The sequence below is a fragment of the Acomys minous genome, assembly GCF_964271855.1.
Source record: "Acomys minous genome assembly, chromosome: 6".
Taxonomy (NCBI): domain Eukaryota; kingdom Metazoa; phylum Chordata; class Mammalia; order Rodentia; family Muridae; genus Acomys; species Acomys minous.
The window spans coordinates 41,510,994-41,532,478 of record NC_140487.1 but is presented as its reverse complement, the minus strand read 5'-3'; the positions used below and the strand labels follow the sequence as shown (position 1 = coordinate 41,532,478).

The following is a 21,485-nucleotide window of genomic DNA, read 5'->3' as shown; positions in this document are numbered from 1 at the left end:
CACCATCTGGGCATGCAGGAATGGTTTATGGTGCTAACTTAGTAAGAGAACTTCTCCTCAGTCTGAAGGACACAAGAGAGAACTATGTCTTGCCTTTTTTTTTTTTTTGCCATTGTTCTTGGTGCTAGTGGGGTGAGTGTGAGCATGCGTGCATGGAGCTGACTGGCTTGGAGGACGCAGGATAATGGGAGAACACACTAAACTTAGAATCCCTGTCAACAGTCCAGCTCCCTCTTCAGAAGAGACCTGTTATCAAGGCCTTGATACAATCTACAAGGTGTCCATTTGTCCATCTTTCTGGGACAATTGTAAAGGATCTGGTAAGAGAACCTCTCTTTCAGATGTGAAGACCCTGCCAGGTGCCAGGTTATTTGTGTGATGTGTCACTATGTAAGCTTGTTGCTAATTCTGACCTTCTCAAGGTTGTAACTAGTACGGGAAGGGACACTCAAGCATACAGCTATTTCAGGCCTTGCCCTTCTTCCTCATTCCCTCTGCCTTGCTAAGAGCCATTAGATTACATTTCTATTCCTAAAGAACAGACCAAGGCCTATTCCCTTATGGCCACTTCCTCCTTCGGAGGCTGAGTACCAAGGTCCAGCTATCCAAGAACTGAAGTCAAGCAATCGAAAGCTCCCTTTGGATCATCTAATTAGCATGCCCAATTAAAACCAAACACCTCATCTTAACATGGGATTTCCCCCTTTACATTTACATTTATAGTCTGCTGTTATGGGCCACACTGTCTCCTTTCTATCCAGAGGCAGTTCTTTGTTCCCCTAGCACAAATACCCCTGCCCCTCTCTCTTGTCCCCTTCTCCCATCTACTTTGTTTCCTTTCTCTCCTCCTCCTCCTCCTCCTCCTCCTCCTTCTTCATCATCATCTTCTTCTTCTTCTCTTCCTCCTCCTCCTCCTCCTTCTATCTGCTTGTATTTGTCCTTCATCCCTGCCTTTCGTCCTTCTGGGGGCAAATACATCTTTGCACTGAGAACTTGGTCTTAGAGGCCATAAGCTAATTCCTTTCCTTACAGTATGCCTTTTATTAAAGTCATATGATCTAGCCATTTGTGTGAGTGACACAAGGGCCCTGTCAGACAGCCCTCATGGCTTCTTGGCTTATTTCACCTCTTGGGATTCCCTGAACAATCTGGCAGCACCACACTGGAACATATCCACAAAGCAGATGACAACAAAAGCCAGGAGTAAGACCCCTGTTCACACAGGGCTTCAGGGTCACATCCTGCTCTGTGTGTGGTTCTAAAAACAGAATTCATGCTCCTCTCTCAAATTAAAAAAATTCAAATATGGGGCCGTAGGTTAAGAGTCCTCTTCGTGAGGAACTAGGCTCAGTTCCCATCACACGCATCAGCTCGCTCACAACTGACTGTAACTCCAGTTCCAGGGGACCCAATGTGCTCTTTTGGCCTCCACATGTATCTGCACACATGTGGTACACAGGCAAACATGAAGGTATTCATTCATACACATAAAGAAACTAAATCTAAAAATTCATTGCAATTCAATTCATTGTATAAGGTCAAGAAAGTCATGAGACCAGTGCAAACCAGACACATTGGGTTATTTATTAAAAAAAAAAAAAAGAGGAGACATGTTGGGAAGAGTGGGGAAGTAGGGGTGGATCTGGGAAGGGTCAGGGGAAGAGTGTTGGTGAGTATGATCAAAATATATTATAATGCACATATGAATTTCTTTAAGAATTAATAAAGATATTATATTGAAGAAAGGAATCCAAACAACAAGCAACTTCCTATAAACGAGCAACTTGAGGTGAATCTAGGCATGCCCTCCTGCTTTGCTGCAGTTATTTTATCTTTCCAGGAAGTCAAGATGAAGACAAAGGCAATTCCATTTCAGAGTAAATAAATCCAAATACTTGAGGTCTATAGACTATATGCTTCATCACAATGATGGGCCATGAAGCCTCAATTGCTCCTATCATCTTAAATACAATTTCCTTGGAGGCCATTGCAGGGCACACCTGCCTGGGGTCCCCAGGTGGAGGAAGTATTAGAAGGTACAGGTCTGGGCTTACTGATGCTGTCATAAGCAAGGACTGAGGACCAGATTTCCGTATCATCTTTCCACCTGCAGTGTTTGTCACAGCTCACACCTAAAGCCATCCTGACATGTGAGCACTCAGGGGGTCATGGAAAAGCTTGTTGCAGGAGAGTCTGGAACACGCCCAGCTCCTGTCATAGAGAGGTGATGTCACCTCAGAGGAGTGCTGTGACTGAATGGCTGTACGTCAGCTCCATGGCACTTCTGTTGCCAGCGGACTTATGAAACACATACGGTCTTCTGAGGCAATCCTAGTTTAAGCTGCAGATGGGGGCAGTGTTTCTTGGTTAGGAAAATGGGTATAAAAGTTCCTAGGATACTCCTGGCTGGGTTTCTGCTCTGAGAGGGTATCAATCCTTAAGTGTGACTTTCCAGGGGATCTTCAGAAGATGTTCTAAGATGCAAAAGAAAACATTGAATGCCTCAGAGCGTCCCCAGGGATCTCTCTGCCTGTGCTGTGGAGTGCGGCCCACATGGCCATTTTGCAGCAGATACATTGAAGTCATGTCTTGGTTACGAAGTCAGCCACGGGCCCTGGGAACGCTCGGGGACAATTTGAAGTTTTAGTTTGCTCCTGTGAGCAACAGAGAGGACACCAGCCAGAAGGAATGGACTTAAGCATGTCTAAGTGTGATATTGTCCACAGCTGGGAGCTGAGGGATGAAGGGGAGGACAGGGTCAGCAAATAGGAGGTGAGTGAGGAGTGGGGAGTGGGGAGCCTCCTTTGGGTATCTCAGGATACTCAGGTCTTTAAATCCTCTGAAATCAACCTCTGCGAAGTCAACTTAGACCTGAGGTACATGTAGCTCTCTCACCTGCCTCTTCCTTTTTCTCTTTCTTGCGCACTCTTCCATACTCAAGGGTGCTAATTTGAAATTTGAGACATTCCCTTCAAATTAGATCTTGCATGCTTGCCTTGTCCTTTCATTCGGCTTATCATGTCTGTACATTGCATTATTGTTGCTCTTTCCCTCTCTATGTGGCGTTGATTCAAAGGAGCTAAGACAAGAAGACTGAAGAAGAGGATGAAATCAAAGGGAACACAGACTCTCCTGGGAGTCAACGTGGAATAGAGACTTCTAGTTTGTACTACCTTGTGTTTCCTTTTAAGCACTGTCTTGGGATCTGGGTAATTAAGAAGAAAGGCTTTTAATAGCTTAAAGAAGGGCCCCAGGGGATGCTAATGTAGCCACTGTCCCTAATGTTCACTGGCCAGTGAAAAGCAGGCTCTAATTTTACTTTCAATCTACTTGGGTTTTAGTTTATCCTGGCTTATTTTGAGATCTTAACCCACCATTGAGATTTTTAAAAAAAAAATTGTTTATGTGATGTGGATGTGTGTATGGTGTGTGTGTGTGTGTGTGTGTGTGTGTGTGTGTGTGTGTGTGTGTAGGGGGGGTGTTCACAGAGACTAGAAGAGGGCATCAGATTCCCTAGAGCTGAATTTACAGATGGTTGTGAACTGCTCAAGTTGGGTGCTGGGAACTGAACTCAGGTTTTCTGGAAGAAGAGAAAGGACTTTTTACCACTGAGCTAGCTCTCCAGTCCCCATTAACTTTGAGTTTTAAGCCACATATGTTGGCTTAAAAATAAACATGATTTTTTTCATATTTAGTAGACTCTTATTTCAATGTGTGAAGTTATTGAGAAGAAATTTGAGGAAAAAGGTACCCCCTGAAATACTGTATTATGTTCTACTGCAACTTACCCTCTGAGCTGTGCCTAAAGGTGCATCTTGGGCCTGAGGAGAGCTGTCCATCCTCTCCTGGGGATGTGACAGGCTCCTACCCCAGATACATTTAGAGAGATTTATAGTGTAGGCAGGGTCCTTCTCAAGCTAATCCAAACTCAAGGTTAAGTAAATGAAGTTGAGTTCTGAGGAAGAATTCCTTATCTCTAGCAGTTAGCTCTCTGTACTGTATGTCCAGTCATGAGTAGGAGGCAGTGAAGGGGTGGGAAGGGATGGGACCCATATAGATATTCTTGATGCAGCTCCTAGCTGTGGTGCTATTGGCCTCTATAAGCACTGCACACATGTAGCAGTCAGACAGACAGACTGACTGCACATAAATAAAATTAATTTAAAATACCTGGGAAAAACAAAGCCAAAGTCATCCAAGTAGTAGTAGTAGTAGTAGTAGTAGTAGTAGTAGTAGTAGTAGTAGTAGTAATAATAATAATAATAAAAAATAAAATTTATTATATAATATATTATATATTTATGTACAATATCATTATGTAATATATAATAATATAATATAATATAATATAATATATTATATATATAATAGTTATTATATCAAAACTATTCTGTTCAGCCAACCCTATTCCCAGGGATTGGTCTTTGCACATTGAAACTACAGTAGACAGTAGTTGATTTTCAGAGGCATTTGGGAAGAGATCAGACATAATATAAAAATAAACCAAGCAGTAGAAATCAGTCAAGAGCTCACAGTCCACCTGGCTGCCCAGGGCCTCAGGAGGCCATGAGAAGCTGCCGACAGATGCACCTCTCACCTTCAGCCTTTCTGCTGTGACCTTCAGGGTGCTAGGCTTGGAAGAGACCAGCAACAGCAGGCAAGTAGAGCATCTTGCACAGATATTTGCTAAGGAGATGGCTGATGAGAGTAGGGAGAGAGGAGCAACCCCTGGCACCATTGTCTCATCCTCCACAGACATTTCTGATCCCAAGTGCCTGTTAGAACCTGATTTTTAGTAAGGAGCTCTATGCTGAGCTCTGACCAATCTCTAGATGCTTCCAAGGTCTTTACAGAGATGCTCATTAAGAGTGTTTGTGTCACCTGGGCAGCAGAGTAAAGCTGGTTGCAGGGAGGTGGGTGAGTTGGCTCTGAGGGTGTGGCTGGGGATGAGCTGGCCCTACCACTTGTCTGCCATGCAGTGACATGGATGAGGGAAAGATGGCCTCACCTTGCCCCTTGCCACCTACAGCAGGCAGGAGAGTTGGACCCCTAGGGTCACGAGAGCAAGAAAGCTGGCTCTGCCCCTCAACTGACATAGCACTCTAGAGAGAAAGCCCTGTCCTTGATGGCAGGGGCATGGGTGACCTGGTACCAAGGGTGTGAGGATGGGAGAGCTGGCCTACAAGTTGTCTACTGTGTGGTAGTTTGAGCAAGGGAGAAACATTATCCTAACCTTTGCCCCTTGCCACCTAGGGCAGGTGAGAGTACTGGCCCTAGGGTCATCAAAGCAGGAGAGCTGTCCCTGCCCCTCACCTGCTGCACCACTCAGGATAGCAGGCCTTGCACTTGGCCTGGCGAGCACAGTAGAGCTGGTCCTGGATGCTGGAGTTGCAGGTAAGCCAGCCCAAGGGCTTGAGTGCAGGGAGCTGGCCCTGCCTTTTGTTGGCTGGGGCAGTAGCATGGATGACGGAGAGATGCCCTCCTCCTCTTTTTCATCCCTTGTTATCTATGGTAGGCTGGAAAGCTGGCGTCAGGTCATGAGGATAAGATAGGAGCAACCGGTCCTATCCTTCACCAGCTGCAGCTCTCGGGAGAGTGGGCCCTGCAATTCACTTGGGCAGCAGGGTAGAGATGGCCCTAGTTTTGGGGGTTGCTGATGAGCCAGCCCCAAGGGTGTGAGAGCTGGTGGTCTGACTATAATTCAGACATCTCTCAGGCACAGGTTCAGGGCTTTGAGTTTGCCCACCTCAAGGTCTACCCTATTGAGAAACTTCTTGAGCTTGTGAAAAGGTTAATCCTACAGATCTAAAGCTGCAGGATCTCCAGGACCCAGGGCAACAGCATGCTATCAAAGAGGAGTCTCAGTGAGGTTTCAGTAGTGATAGAGCAACAGAAGCCAGAGGCCTCAATATCAGACCAGTGAGTCATGTAAGGAACATCTGCAAGCAAAGACGTGAGGACAAAAGGGTGCACTGTGGGACACAATGTGGTACACAGCTCCCACAACAAGTTTTTTTTTCTGTTGCAGGGAAGGTGGTAAGGGTGGAAGGTGGGTATGAGGGGAGGGAGAGATGAGTGGGGTTGGGGTACATGATGTGAAATTCATACACACACAAAAAAAACAATAAAAAGTTAATAAAAAAAAGATACCAAAAGAAAAAAAGTGTTGGTGTGGTGGTTTGAATAGGTATGGCCCCTGAATCTATTCAGCACAAGTTGGAAACTATGAGGGGAAACAGGACATGACATTGGGAGTGGCTGAGGCTTGGGCTTCATCTTTCTCTTCTCTTCCTGCTCTCATCAGCCTTCTCTGGCACCAGAGGTTTTAGCCCAAAGCTTTTAGAACCTCTGGTGTCTGCTGCAGGATAGGGATGTGTCACTGTTGGAATGTGTGGCAGAGAGAATGGGTCACCTCCCAGTTGGAGTGTGAAAAGACAGGAACAGGCCCCATGAGCTCCCTCAAGGACATGGCCGTTCCCATAACATCTTGTTTTGTTTATGATTTAGTTTATGCTGTTATTTATGTGTATGTGGGGGGTGGGGGTGTGCATGTGAGTGAGGGTGTGGGCAGAGGTCAGGAGAGGGCATCAGATCCCCTCAAGGTGAAGTTACATGCATTTATGAACTGCCAAAAGTGGGTGTTAGAAACCTAGCTTGGGTCCTCTAAAAGAGAAGTAAGTGATCTTAACCACTGAGCCATCTCTCCAGCCCGAAGCCTCACTTCCTGAAGGTCCCACAAAATTCTAATAGTACTAAAGGCTGTTGGCTAAACCTTTAACCCATAAACCTTCGGGGCCACATGTCCAAACCCTGGGAGAAGCCAAGTAACCCAGATGCTGGTTCCTCACCTTACAATGGGTAGAGATCACAGAGATGTGTCTTTCCTGGGAGCTGAATCTCCAGCCATTGTCTCTACTCCTTTCAGACACAGGTCAGATTGGCCTTCAGCTTGAGAGCCTCCTTCCTCACCTCCTAAGTGTGCACCACACCTGGCTCAGTCCAGAAAGGGTGAGCAACACTCAGGGCAGGGCATGGAAGCACCATCCCCATGCTCTGTGAGAGATTGCTGGTTGAAGCAAGGCAATAGGACCAGATGCACATGTATGAAGAATTTCTTAAAGTGCCCAGCATTATACTGGGCACTAAAGAAGCTGGTTAGTCCTCCACCAACTAGAAGATTGGTTACCCCCAAGACTCTTCTATGGAGACTGTCCTGGCTAGCTTTAACTGTCAACTTGGTGCAATCTAGACTCATCGGAGGCGGGGGTCTCAATAAGAGACTGTCTAGATCAGGCAGCCTCACAGGCACATCTATGTTGGATTATCCTGATTGTATTAGTTGAAATCAGAAGACCTGACACCTGTGGGCAGCACCATTCCCCAGACAGTGGGAAACGTGAGCTGAGCATCAGCATGTACAAATTTGCGGCTCTCTGCTCTTGACTGTGGACATGCTATGACCATTTCTCTCAAGCTCTTGCTATTATGATTCCCCCACAAGGATGGGCTGCACCCGGGAACTATGAGCAAATGGCTCTTTTCTCCCCTAGGTTGATTTTGTTGGGAGCATTTTATTATAGCAACAGGAAACAAAACAAAGACAGATGCAACTTCTCATTTGCTGACTCAGTCATTCGATCAATTAATTTTTATTAAGACTTTATTACAGGCCAGGAAGTCTGGCCTGTGAGTGAAATGTAATTACCATAATGTATTCAAGGCCCTGGAGAAGCTATCTATGGAGGCAAGAGATGGAAATAGCCACCTGACCATAAATATAGGTGCAGGTAGAAGACCCACAGCCCCCAGAGGGTTATGCTCAATTACAAAGAGATCAAGAGACTCTTATTAATTAAGAAGGTGATCTATATTTGGGAAGATGTCAATGATAATTAATTAGGTTCCAGCAGGTTGCCGTACTTAAGGACTATGTGAGATAATTTGATTGAGGCAATAAATGCTAACAGTGAGGGTCACTGTGGGAAAGATAATGGGGCTTTCCGATGTGCCTTTTGAGAACCACTGTGGAAGGGGTGCCAAGGTTTGCCTCACTCTTGGCCCAAATGGCTGCAGGATACTGGGACTTATCTGAGTTCTAAGACACTTAATTTGAGTGAAATTAAAAGTCCAAAGAATGCATGGTTCTTGCTATTAGGTTGCATTGGCATGAGGAAGGCCACTGTCCCTGTGGGAGATGTTGGGGTCCTTAGAGTCTCCATGTTCTTGAAACAAATGCTTAATTATATATATAGTCTTCATGCTGAGAAGGAAAATGGCAGAGAACTCTCATTTGAGATTCTCTTTCTCAAGATAAATGTATGCACATACACAGATACCTTTAACCCACAAACGTATACATTTCCCTAGATCAAGAAGGCCATTGTCATGCAAAAAGGAGATCCATCAACTAGTAGGTATGGGCTGTAGCAGAGAAGTATTTACATTTCCCAAGAAAGTAACACTTGCCAAAGATAAAGAGCACATCCCTCTTTGGTGACAGACTATTGGCCCACACTGGTCTATGGGGACTGGAGTGCTGGCATCATGAATTGAACAGTCTCAGATGCAGGATCCATGGAGCATCGTGCAGTTGTTAGGGTGTGGCATCAGACTGTGGGCACTTCAGGAAGTTAACAGGGGTGTTGTCCAAGAGTTCAGCTGGTCACTTCCTTATCTGGGTGTCCCTCTAGCTTCCAGAGAAGGGAAGACACAGATCTGGCCTTTGTACCTAACTCTAATCTGGAAATTCAGAGAGAATTTATGTGAGGCCAAGCCACGAGGAGTCACTGGGAATTTATAAAGAGAAATGTTGATACAAAGCATTTTCAGACAGAAATAGAAATAAAGACAGGAAGCTTGGCAGAGGTGGGGTGGTGGTCTACCAGGTGAGGTGGCAGAGGCCATATTGCAGAAAGGACGTGGCAGAGCTCTGGGAGAGGAAAAGGGAAACCCAGGAAGGTACGTTTTACAATGACAGGTTCTTATTCTATAGCCGAGGCTGGCCTCAAACTGGTGGAAACTGTCACACCTCATCCTTTCCAGTGCTGGGACTATAGTTTCAGGCTATCACACACACACAGCGTATTTAACTTCTTCGATCCATATTTTTCCAGCTTCTGAAGTAAAGATAAAAGCCCTGCCTGTCTGCATTTAGTCTGTCTGCGAAATAGTCAGAGGGACAGAAGTCAAGGAGATGGGTAATGTAGCCACTGTAGCTAGTTGCATTGCCAGCACCAGTAAATATGAATTACTGTCTTCTGTGTTATTTCTGTGGGAAAACACAGGAGACACCCACAGGAAGTTATGGAGAAGGGTGAACAGACCCAGGCTTTACCTCAGATACATAGGGAGGGGGTAGAACAGTGTGGACGGGCAGGCAGTGAGGGAACATAAGTGTGGTCAGGTGTGATCCCATCTGACACCAGAGAAATAACTGGCCTCCTAAGGCTAGAACACCATGATTCTCTGCTCCAGAGAGGTCTCGGAGATTACAACAGAAGAGAAAGACAGTCAACTGTTGTCTGCACAAATGTGCATATACCACATTCACCCAGCGTTGACATCTCAGACTGGCCATATGGCACAAAGATGTGCTTCAGTGTTCATGGTGTGCAGTGACTGCAGATGCTCCCTCTGGGCAGTGAGGTGCTTAGTGCAGACAGTCACCTTGGCAGAGTTACTTAGACTACAGACTTCTGCACATCTGGGAGAGGGATTCTGGACTGGGTCACGTGAGGTGGGAAGACCTGCTTCAGCTGTGGGTGGTACCATTCCCCAGGCTGCTCTCCCGGACAGCTGAGCATCAGTGTGCTGGGTACAAGCTGGGGTCATCTGGGAAGAGGGAACTCAACTGAGAAGATGCCTCCATTAGACTGGCCTGTAGACACATCTGTAGGGCATTTTCTTTATTAACCAGTGATGCTGTAAGTGACACCTCTGGCCAGGTGGTCCTGAGTTGGAAAAAGAAGCAGGCTGAGCAAGCCTTGAGAAGCAAGCCAGTAGTTACATTCCTCTAGGATACTGCCTGGGTTCCTGCTACCAGCATCCCACTTGAGGTCCTGCCCTGACTCCCTCAGTGATGGACTGTGACATGGAAGTGACATGGTGTTTTATAAGGCAATAGAAACTATGAAAACCAGTGTTCATTTCTTCTGTTTCCCTGACTGCAGATGCAAAATGATCATTTGCCACACTCTCCTGCCCAACACCTGCCCCGTTACAGTGGGCTAGTCCTTGAACCCACAAGCAGTGAGAAACAGGTTTGGGCACTTCCGTGTACTCACTGTGCCTATATGTAAGGCTGTTGCAACTGCGGATACCTAGGGCCCATCTTTGCTTTCTTCCATTTTGGTTCTGAATGAAAATTGTGGCCTCCCAAAAGCAGTGGAAAAAAAGAGCATTTTAAGTGTGAATTCCCCTCTTACTGAACCCCTCAAGCTTTATTTAAAAAAAAAACCCATCTGGTTTTTCCAAACAGCACCGAGAGGCTAAAACGCATTTGGAAATCAAATTGCTTTGAGCCCTGAGCACCAAGGCCAATTTTATCTCCTCAAACATATACTTTTCCAGTATCAGCCAGCCAGCTGATACTTTCCTACATTCAAAGGAGGCAATTTTCTCCAATTTTCCAGTCTCTCCAGTTCTGTGTCCCGAGACACAGAGGGCTCTCTCTGCTTGTAAGTGGCAGGATGCAGGAAAATGAGGGGGGGGCAGAAGAGAGCCTGCAGCGGGGATCTTTTCCTACATAGGCAGCTGGAGGCCATCATAGGCTGCATGAAACCCTCACTTGAATGAACTAAGAGTTGAAAGATGACAAGGCGGGAGGTGGATGCTACGTGAGCACCTACTACTCTCGTTTTGGAATTAGCATCACTCTGAACCACGTGTAGAAAGAGACTATTCGGCAGCACGTGGGCCTGGCACGGGGCACTCAGGTGGGCGGGTTTTCCATCAGCACGCATTAGGGAGCTGTGGGTGGGGCCCAGGTTTGGTTTCGTTGTGTGTGTTTATAGTTTTGGATGGGATTTGGATCTCAGATTTTGGAGATGTGTGTTAAGGTTAAGTTTATGAGGTCTTCGAGGCATGTGGGAGGTCTGAGGAGGGCTGTGGTCCGAGCAGCAGCAGCAGGAGTGGGCAGGTAGAAGAAGGCAGGACCAAGCCAGGGCCTGGGAGTTCCATCGTGGAGAGTGTTGGGAACACAGACCACCAGGCAGAGGCCTGAGGTGTGTGAGGAGCTACCTACAAGGCAGGGGCTATGCTGGAGGAGAGCATGGTGGGGGCCATACCAGCCAAAAGGAAGGGCCAGTCACTTCAGCATGCATTGCTGTTGGGGAGATGAAACGATCTAAGAAATTACACTGAGGCCCAAATCTGCCTGTCATAATGTTCTTCTTGTAGGTTTCTAGGACCCTCTGGTCCTTCTACTTTGGTATTCTCCCATGCTTCTCTCATCTAGAGTCCCAATAACTATGGCACCAGCCAAGGACAATACAGGCCGTAAACTTTAAACCCCTACCCAGATCTAGCCAATGGACAAGACATTCTCCACAGTTGAGTGGAGAGTGGGGTCTGACTTTCACACGTACTCTGGTGCCTCATATTTGACCATGTCCCCTGGAGGGGGAGACCTGGTGGCACTCAGAGGAAGGATAGCAGGCTACCAAGAAGAGACTTGATACCCTATGAGCATATACAGGGGGAGGAGGTCCTCCTCAGTCACAGTCATAAGGGAGGGGAGTAAGGGGAAAATGGGAGGGAGGGAGGAATGGGAGGATACAAGGGATGGGATAACCATTGAGATGTAACAAGAATAAATTAATTTTAAAAATCCATTAAAAAGAAAAAAAAAAAAAGAAATTACACTGAGGAATGACATCGGCCTTCAGTAACCTGGACGGCCTCTGTGACCTTGACAAGTGGAAGTCCAGGAGCCTGGAGTAGACGCCTATTGGGAGTGGGCTCCAAGGCAAGGAAATCAGAGTGGGAAAGATATCATGGTGGACAGCTGCCCAGGCTGCAGAGGACAGGGAGACCAGGTGGAGCCCCACTGGGAACGCGAGCTAGGTGAAGGGCAATCTGCGGGTGCTGAAAGAGGATGCATTCTTTCCGCATGAGCATACTCTTGTGCACAAAAGTGGGGAGAGAGAAGAGGTTCCCTACACTTATCCGTCAAGTCAGTGAATGTTCACCTGCGGCCTTTTTTTAGGTGGTGGGTAGGTGGGAGGTGAGTCACTGGTGGCTAGAGGTGGGGGGGGTTGATACAGGCAGGGTGAGGGGGTGAGGGCTGCCTGCTGAGGAAGAGGAGGACTGGGTGATTTAGTCTGGAAAGAAGCAGTAACCACGCTGTTGTCCCATGTCACAGAAGCCTGGAACAGCAAAGAAAAGGTCCCTGTGGTGGTTTAAATAAGAATGGTGCCCCATAGGCTCATTTCTTTGAAATCTTAGTCATCAGAGAGTGGCACTGTTTGTGAAAGATTAGGAGGTGTGGCTTTGTTGGAAGGAGTGTGTCACCATGCCTGCTTCCATGCCTCTGTGCTTCCCACCATGATGAGCTTGGACTAAGCCTCTGAAACTGTAGCCAGCCCCTGAGTAAATGCTCTCACAGCACCCGAAGGTTGAGAGGGCAGTGCATCTACTGTAACTAAGATGAAAGGTTGCTCAATGGAGCACACGCATGGAGGGGTGGGCCATCTGCTACCAGGCTCCTCCCACCCCCCCGCAGGCAGGAGAGATCTCCCAGGCATCTGTGGGCTTTATCAGCTCTCTTAGTTTCTCCTCTTCCTCTGTTACAACATACAAGGTGATTCTAGACGAACCTCCCTCAGCTGGTGGAGGAATCCCACACAAACAGCAGCCCAGCTTCTCCACACGTCAGTGAACAAAATAAAGGTCCCAGTGGCCATTTTGAGGCCATGCAGCTTTTCTGAGGGTTTTACTATTTCACTGTCAATTATACTTTATTCACTTATGCCATTATTATATTGCCAAACGAAGCCATCAACTTCTTTAAAAGGAACTAATTAAGATCCATAATTTTAAAACTTAAAACTCTAGCCTAGTATGTTTCCTTATGATTAAACTGCGCCTTACTTCTAGACTATGAGCCCCAATATTAAACCCCAGATATATGTTAACACCAGTGATTGATGTCTATAAAAACAAACAAGCAAAAAGCTAAGTTGTTTCCTCAGTAGACAGTCTCTATTACCCTTCAGGACTTGGTTGTTCTGTTACTTTCAAGAACAGAAGTTTAAATGATGGTGGGACTCTCAAACATGCACAGCCCAGAAAAGGGTTAAAACCGGACACAGTGGATGGTGAGGTTGCCAGAGAGATTTCCTGGAGGCTGGAGACCTGGATGCCACCTGGCGTGGCAGTTTGCAAACACCAGAAAAAAAAAATGAGATCGATATGGGATATGGGCTAAGTTAAGTAAACACGCTGAGCCTTGTTGGGGCTAGAGGAATCTGTGAGAAACAGATGAGTGTGAGGTACTCCCTGAGAGGTAAAGATAGGCCACACACTGAGAAGATGATCCTGAGGAGGAGGGGAGAACAGGAGAAAAAGGGGGGGGGGGAGAAAAAGACAAAGAGGTGGCTTAAATTAACTCCTGACTTCAAGGGGAAAAGGACTCTAGTTGGCTTCCCTTGCGTTCTGTCAGCATCTCTCTAGGCAGCTTCTCATTTAGTCAGGACCAGCTCCCAGCACATGCTCCTGATAGCAGGGCATGGCAGCTCAAGGAAGCGGCTCTGCCTTTCAGCAACTAATGCAGTCTGTGCCTCCATATCATCACTTATTTCCTTTCCCTCCCCTTCCCTTCCCTTCCCTCCCCTCCCTTCCATTCCCTTCCCTCAACTCCCCTCCCCTCCCCTTCCCTTCCCTTGCCCTCCCCTCCCCTCCCCTTCCCTTCCCTTCCCCTCCCCTCCCCTCCCCTCCCTTCCCCTTCCTCCCCTCCCCTCCCTTCCCTTCCCTTCCTTTCCCTTCCCTTCCCCTCCCCTCCCCTCCCTGCCCCTCCCTTCCCTTCCACAGTCACATCCCACGCCCCTCCTCTCTTCTTCATTTAGTTAGTTTAGGACTAGCTTGTCTGAAACCATGACAACCTAATAAAAAATGCACATCTCTACTCTTTGGCCCCTCCTGGGAACTTTCTAGGCCTTCCCTCCAGTGAGCCCTGAATCCCAGAGTTGGATCTGGTCCCCTTTATTTCCACCCTTCCATGTATCCCTGGAACCTGCTTTTGCCTCACTATTGTTGTTTGGATTTGGTTTACTTTTGCATCCCTGGGCATTGTCTCTCAGCTTGCATTTGTTTCTTGTGCTCACAGTTTAGCACAGGCTGATGGTTTAGACTTACATTTCCCAGGGGTTTTCGGCTCTGTTATCTAACAAACCCTAGCCATCCATTTAAGACTGCTCACAGTCTCCAAAATGCCTTCCCATGGAGAATGAGAAAGCAGGTTTCCATCTCTCCGCAGCTACCGCGTTAGGATCAATGTTTCTCTCCAGAACGTATCTTTGAGTTCCCAAGGAGACTGTGTTTTATTCTGAAGATCTGACCTTGAACACTGGATCTCCTCAGACCTGCCCACTCACTGGATCAAAACATAAATGCATACATGTGTATGTTGATCCACACATGCACATACTGCATGTGTGTGAGAGTGTGCATGTGTGCGGGCACACACCCACACATGCACACCCACACACAGGCACATAGAGGCACACACACACACACATGCACACACATACACACACACACACAGGCACACACACAGACACACACACACACACACACACACACACACACACACACACACACATGCCAATGGGGGTAGAGGTGGGGAGGATGCTAATGCACTGTCAACACCAAAGGTGAAGCTCACTCCCAGGACAGCAGGAGTCTTCTCTCCTCTCACCTCCCTGTTCTGCATCTCCATGTACGGTCCACAGGCACTCCCCGGATTCTACTTATCATTTCTGAAGACTTTACAAAGTACACACTTTACAGCATCCATGTCCTGTTTGCTTGGGCAAGGGGCTAATCTCGGACCAGGAATTAATACCACATTCAGAGTACATAACATACACTATACCACTGCCCCAAGGAAGAGATAGAAGGTGGGAGCATTGCTAATTGACTTTTTGAGTTGGTAAAGCATGGGAAGCTTTTCCAGGGTTGTTGGACAACACATGACTCTAATAATACTATGCTGCTCAGTATAATAGAAAGGACACAAAACTGAGGGTTAGGTGTGTGGCCAGCCCATTGCGCCAGCTCTGCTGTGTCAGGCAGGCAGGAAATCTGCCACTCTTTTGCGCTTCCTCTTATAAAAGCAATGATTGGGCCTGGCCTGATTCACTGGAAAGGCTTGCCAGCACAAGGGGTCACTTTCAAGGGCATTTCCTAAGACAAAGCAAAGCAAGGCCATAGATGGGCACAGCAGGAGACAGTGAGGGACAGAGAGGAGGCTCATGGGATTTCAGACCCCCTCAGAGGAAATTTATTATGCTGGGCATCAAGAGTCTTGAACTTACTGCCATCTACACCCTGTTCAGTTTGTGTTGTTGTTGTTGTTATTTCAGAAGAAAAGTCCCCCAGACTAGAAAACAGGGTTGGATCCAGGTTAAAGTTGAGAGCAACGCTGTATTACTCAGCATCTGTGCATATCCTTATATTTGGCAGTGACCTAGCTCAGTCTTTGGCCACTAAGTTCCCTGGTGAGTGGAAGTGAACTTAAGGTAGAGAAAAAGACTAGCACCATGGAGAAGGGAGGCTCAGCCAAGCACCACCATGGACTCTGTTGCTTAGCAACGTGTTTCGTCTCCCTGAGAAAGAATTAAAGGCGCCAGGAGGGAGGCGACATATGGAGGATGGGCCCTCAACAGACCCATTTCTCATAAAGCTCAGGCAGTCTGTGGAGTAAGGAGCGGCTGTGCCAGGATCACATGATCTTATGATGGCGACACACTGACAATCCCACCCACAGGGGAAGGAGAGGACAAACTCCCACCCAGAGGCGATGGACAGGCGGTGGGGGTAGGAAGGACTGTGGACTTACCGCTTATCCACTTTGCCTCTGGGTCATGGATTTTGAAGTCTTCACTGAAGAGATCTTCCACAGTCACCTTCTTCTTTTGAGATAGACTAGTATCTTCCGCTGGAGGAAAAAAAAAGGATGGAGATGGTTAAACACTGAAGAAGTGAACATGTGTCTCAAGACTGGTAAGGATGTCAAGAGAAAAGATGCTTTTCCAGATGAGAGCTCAGTGGTTCCATGTAGACAAGTGGGCTACTAGGAGTTCAAAAACCCAAGAAACATCCCTTATAAATTCATCCCCCCATTTGTGTCACCTCTCCCTGGCCATCTTTGAGTTAAGGGTTGGACCTTGTTCAGATCAATGGACACCCCCAAATATCTGTATGCAGACTCCCAGGCAAGCCAGCACTCCACCATCTTGCCTGGAAGCACCTGGGAGAAGCTGAGGGAGTCAGTGAACTAATATCCACCCCGAGAGTACATGCTTAGTTGATGGTCCCTCTCCCAAAAGGCTTGAAAATCTGTCAGCTTTTATCCCATTTACAGAGGTCATGGTGTCCTGGATTTCAGCTCTCCCTCAGAGGAGGCTGTCTCCATTAGAGCCACAAAATCCATTTATATGGTTCGGAAAGACACAAGGTCTTCCATGAGTCCTGAGTGAACATGTGCAATACCCAAGGCTAGGCCATCCAAGTTACTTTTTTTGTTTTCACACGAATAAGAGACTAGACTTTAAATAGAAGTAACCAATGCTTTGTCTACCTAGAATGCTTCCTTCCCTGTCCTCTGGCTGGAAAATGCTAAATCTACTGCACGTTTTTTTTTAAAAGGACTTGGGTCTTCATTTTCTTAGCTCACCTATAATGTGGGGTGATAGCTAGTTAGCTATCATTCTATTTGAGGTGCCTGTTTTGTTTGTTTTGTCAGGAGTGCAGGGAACTGAACCTAAGGCCTTATGCATGACAACCAAGCAATTTGCCCCTGGTTGTTTGTATAACTTGCCAATTTCTGGCAGTTGAGCCATCATGGAGCTGTCATTGCCCTTCCTCTCTGTGGCTCCATTTGTCTCTTTTAATTTTCTATTTCCAAATGTGCAATGGGTCTGGACCATAGCGAGGAACTCTGTGGGGATTTCATGCAGAACAAAGAATGATCTTTAAGCAGAGGCCCCGACACTCTTAGGATCTCAGCTCACAGACTTTGCTGAGTCACCTTGAGATCCTGCCTTTGGGTTTCTCTCATGTTACATATTATAGAAATCACTGGAGAAATCTTGTGTCACTGTGTGGACCACACTGCTAAGGCCTGCCTATCAACTTCCTCTCTCCTGTTATACTAACAAGGGCCCCTACTTAAACCATTTCTAGAATGCATTAGAATTTGTGGATGGACTGGTTTCTGGAATACTAAGTGTGACTGCTGTGGGCAAACGTCTTGAAAACTGCAATGAGATACAATCAAAGGTGTCATGATCAGTAATCACATACAGAAGAATAGAGATTCCAAACACAACATCTTAAAACAAGCCAAACCATCCTCTCATGGTTTTCTGTCTGCCACTGAAGTAGCCACAGAAAAAGATAGCTTAAAATATGATGTGTTTGGCTCCTGCAGGCATCAAGCATGTGTGTGGTACACCTATATGTGGGCTCTCTTTTACATAAAATTAAATAAATAAGCTTTAAAAATCTCTTATTTGTTTGGTTTAAAAATGTTTAAGTGACTATACAAAAGACATGTGTATAGTGGCCTTTTGTGGTAGAAGCACTGTGTGTGTGTGTGTGTGTGTGTGTGTGTGTGTGTGTGTGTGTGTATGTGTGTGTGTGTGTGTGTGTGTGTGTGTTCCATTTAGGCAGGAAATTTGTCTTTGCCCATAAGCAGGTCTACCTTCTGTAGTTACTCTTTGCTGTGTCTTTGGGTCCTAGTGTGGCTACTATATAATCCGCTGGTTTATGGTTTGATTCATTCCCTACGACTTCTGAGGTGATGATGGACAGAATCACTGACGTATGTGTCCTTGAGCTATGGTGAGCCCGCCTGCAGGGAGCTCACAGAGCCACGGGAGCCGAAGTACAACATGCAACCAGAAACAACAGCACAAGAGCCTTGAGACTGCCAGGTTATCCCCACAGCCAGCAGGAATAGGATTGGAAGGATTCTGGGAAGGCTTTTCTAAGGAAAAAAAAATTATAGTTAAGCCCAGATATAGGCACTAAAAGAACATCCATGCTAGGAAGGACTACAAGGCAAGCACTGGCAATGGTTTTGGTATTTTGAGGATGTGGTGTCTTGGCAGAGCAGCCGGCACGTGCAGGACACAGCTCAAGACGAAGGGGGATAGATCCTCTCGTTATGCTGAGAAATCCTGCCAGACGATGTTCCCTCGTGACTTTCCTTTTCAAATCTGGTGCAAGGGCCTGTTGTATCCACAGTCCAAGAATGAGCGAATCTTCACATCGGGAATTACAACAGTTACCTCGGTCAGCATCGCCCTTCCTTGCCCTTTGCATCCCAGCTTCTGAAGCTCCCCCCATCTCACGCTCCTCCCTCTGCCTCCTCCGTCAGCCTCTACATCTCTTGCTGGCTTCTGTCTCTGAGCACATTTGTGTGACTCCTCCAGTCCTGTCTCCCTGATTTTGCTATTTTTCAATGTGCCTGATGGCCTTTCACACAGCTGCTAAGGTCTTACATGTAAATCAAGTATATTTTAATTCCTAAAATGTCTGATTAGCTTTTCCAAGATCGGTGGCTCCTCGAGCTTAAATTCAGTCTTCTTCAATAACATCTCTAGTTCTTTTATGAAACAACAACAACAACAACAAAAAAAAACCAACTAAAATGTTGTTTCCCATTTTCCCCTCTGATTTGAAATCCTTGGGCCTCAGTCTTTCCTTGTGTTATGCTGGTGTTCCACTACACTGGGGCCCAGCATCTGTCACACAGGAGGCGCGGGTTGTGGGAGACTCCTGGCTGTGTGGCCTTAGCAATGACACTGATGGTTTGCACAGTGTCTGGATTGTGGCATCCTGATACACATCCTGAGTAGCTCTCATGTGATGTAATTCCAGCTCCTCACACAGTGGATCCAGATGTAGGACAAGGTCCGCCCAACCTCCATCTTCTCCTAGTCAATGATAGTCTCTCGCCTTCTGTAATGTGCGTCCAGGTTCTGTGGCTTTCTGCTTGGTCTTTCCCTCAGGGATACCATTCCATTCCAGTGTGTGAAGAATTCGTGTTCATGCTTCTGAGGGCAGCTGTCCATCAGTGTGTGTTCCTCTATAACTTCCCCATGCCTATGGCCAAGATGAGGAAACTTACGCACATAGCTTCCCTCTTACATTGTCACTCAGCTTCAAGCTGGGGACAAGAGAAGTAGCCAGGAGCTTTGGCACTTGGACTTTCTCCCTAAGGGAATTCTCAGCCCTTAAGCTTGATTCTAGACAAATACGTGGTCTTTCCAGTCAACCTGCCATACTGGTTAACAGATCCCCAGTGGTCTGCATTGACACAGACATGAGGGTCAGTATTAAGGGGAGTTTCTTAGCCCCACCCAATTTTCTATGATGTTTAGTTGACACTGATATTGTTAAATAGGATAAGGGTTGGGAACATCTCTAACAGGGACTCTAAAACTTGAAATATTTTCTACCCCCTTAGGATGTGCTAAGCCGTGCTACTTGTAGCACACACTCTATGGTATCTCATCACCCTCTGACCATTTTTGGGTGGGGACAGTCTTCCCCCAGAATCTGCCTGCTATGCTCTGTGCTTGTGGCCAGTGGAGGTCACCACTGGACAGTCTTCAGGGGACAATGGCACAGCGCCTCTTATAATCCCCACTGAACAGGTCAGAATGGCTACTACAGAAAAGGAAATTGGAGCTATTGAGAGGTCATGTGACCTTTCCAAAGATGTGCAGCAGGCAGATAGCACAGCCCAAGTACTCAGTTTCTAATGCCCAAGGCAGATATGGACTGGAGAAGGTAGCTCCCCAGAGGTGGTGGGCTTCTCTCACATAGAACAATGGCTTTACAAACACTTCAGAAGAACATCGGAAGAAACGCCTGGCTCATCTGTAACACCAGCTCAGCCAAGGAGACCAAAAGTTCAAAGCCAGCCTCAGATTCATACAAAAACTCACCTAAAATCATTCAAAAGGAAGAAGAGAAGGAAGAAGAGGAAAAGAGGAGGAGAGGAGGGAGGAAGACAAGGAGGGAGAGATGGAGAAAAGGAAGAGGAGGAAAAAGACAGCAACAAGGAAGCTTCCTATACACACTCGGGTGTTCTGATGACATCACTCAATAAGCCAGCACAGCCTGTTCCATAGAGGACTGGCCTTGTGGACAAGGACACATGACTTGTCACAACGGGAGGACTCTATGAGAACCCAGGGTATCTGCTTGGCTCTACCAGTGTGTGTATGCCTGAGCATCCTGTACCAGGGTCTGCTGTGGGCTGAAAGAAGCACTTCCCATGAAACAACACCCAGTGACACCTGCCTTAAACACTGCTCACCCTCCCTTGGTAGACCCTTACCATAAAAAAAGAATGTTTGTAGTATGCCATGATACCTCGGGACAGGGGGGGCTCAGCAAGATGCAACATGAACGAACCTGGGGGTTTCTGACCTCATTCCCAGCTAGTACCTAGCTAGTGTGGGCTGTTCATCAGATGCTAGCTCTGCTTAGAACTAAGAAGGTGGCATCCTATACATACGTTGGACCTTTCAGACAGAAGGGCTGCAACTGCAAACTGGGGGTACCCTCTCCTGTCACACAGTGAGACTGACTCCCCAACACAGCAAATGTATTTTTCTGCAGAATTGCTCTGGAACGGGCCAACTCTGGCTATGACACTAAGTAACTATGGTTGGGTTGAGAATGACATTGAGCCACCTCATGTAAGTGACAGCAGAGTGGCTACAGGAAAACCCACCCTCAACCCCTTTTAGGATGTTTCTTTCCGATCAGGTCACAATGGCCACATCATCTTTTCTTCTACCAAGAGTCAGCATTGAACCCATCACTGTCTTCAAGATTTTATTCTGTATAAGCTTGGCCATTTTCTTTTCTTTTTTTTTCTTTCTTTTTAAAAGAGGAGAGGTGGCTTCATATTTTCAGGGACTTCACACAGTGTATCTCTCCAACTGGCTTCTCCAGCCCATTGTTGTTGCTTATTTTGTTTCAATAAGTCTCAGTGTTACCACAGTATACTGTGTATGGCTACGTCCACAGTTTATAAAGTTCCCACAAGTGGTAAATTTACTCTAAATGTTTTTCCTATAAGTTTACATCTTCTAAGCCACCTATAAAAAAAACTAGCAGCACAATAGCAAAGACACTGTGCCTTTTAATTGAAACACTAGCAACTAAGCCTTCCGTTTTATTACACATGCCCATAAAACAAAATATTATCATTTACTGTTTATAAATCTTCTGAATTCAATATA

At 46.6% G+C, this 21,485-nt stretch overlaps 1 protein-coding gene across 4 annotated transcripts in view; it reads right to left on the bottom strand.

The window, feature by feature from the left end:
* Positions 1–21,485, bottom strand: part of DPP6 (dipeptidyl peptidase like 6) — an 830,087-nt gene that overhangs the window by 274,963 nt on the left and 533,639 nt on the right. For all 4 annotated transcript variants that reach the window (XM_084787789.1, XM_084787791.1, XM_084787788.1 and 1 more), the window contains exon 3: positions 16,058–16,156. In XM_084787789.1, coding sequence (XP_084643915.1) covers positions 16,058–16,156 — 99 coding nt within the window. The remainder of the gene's footprint in view (positions 1–16,057; positions 16,157–21,485) is intronic.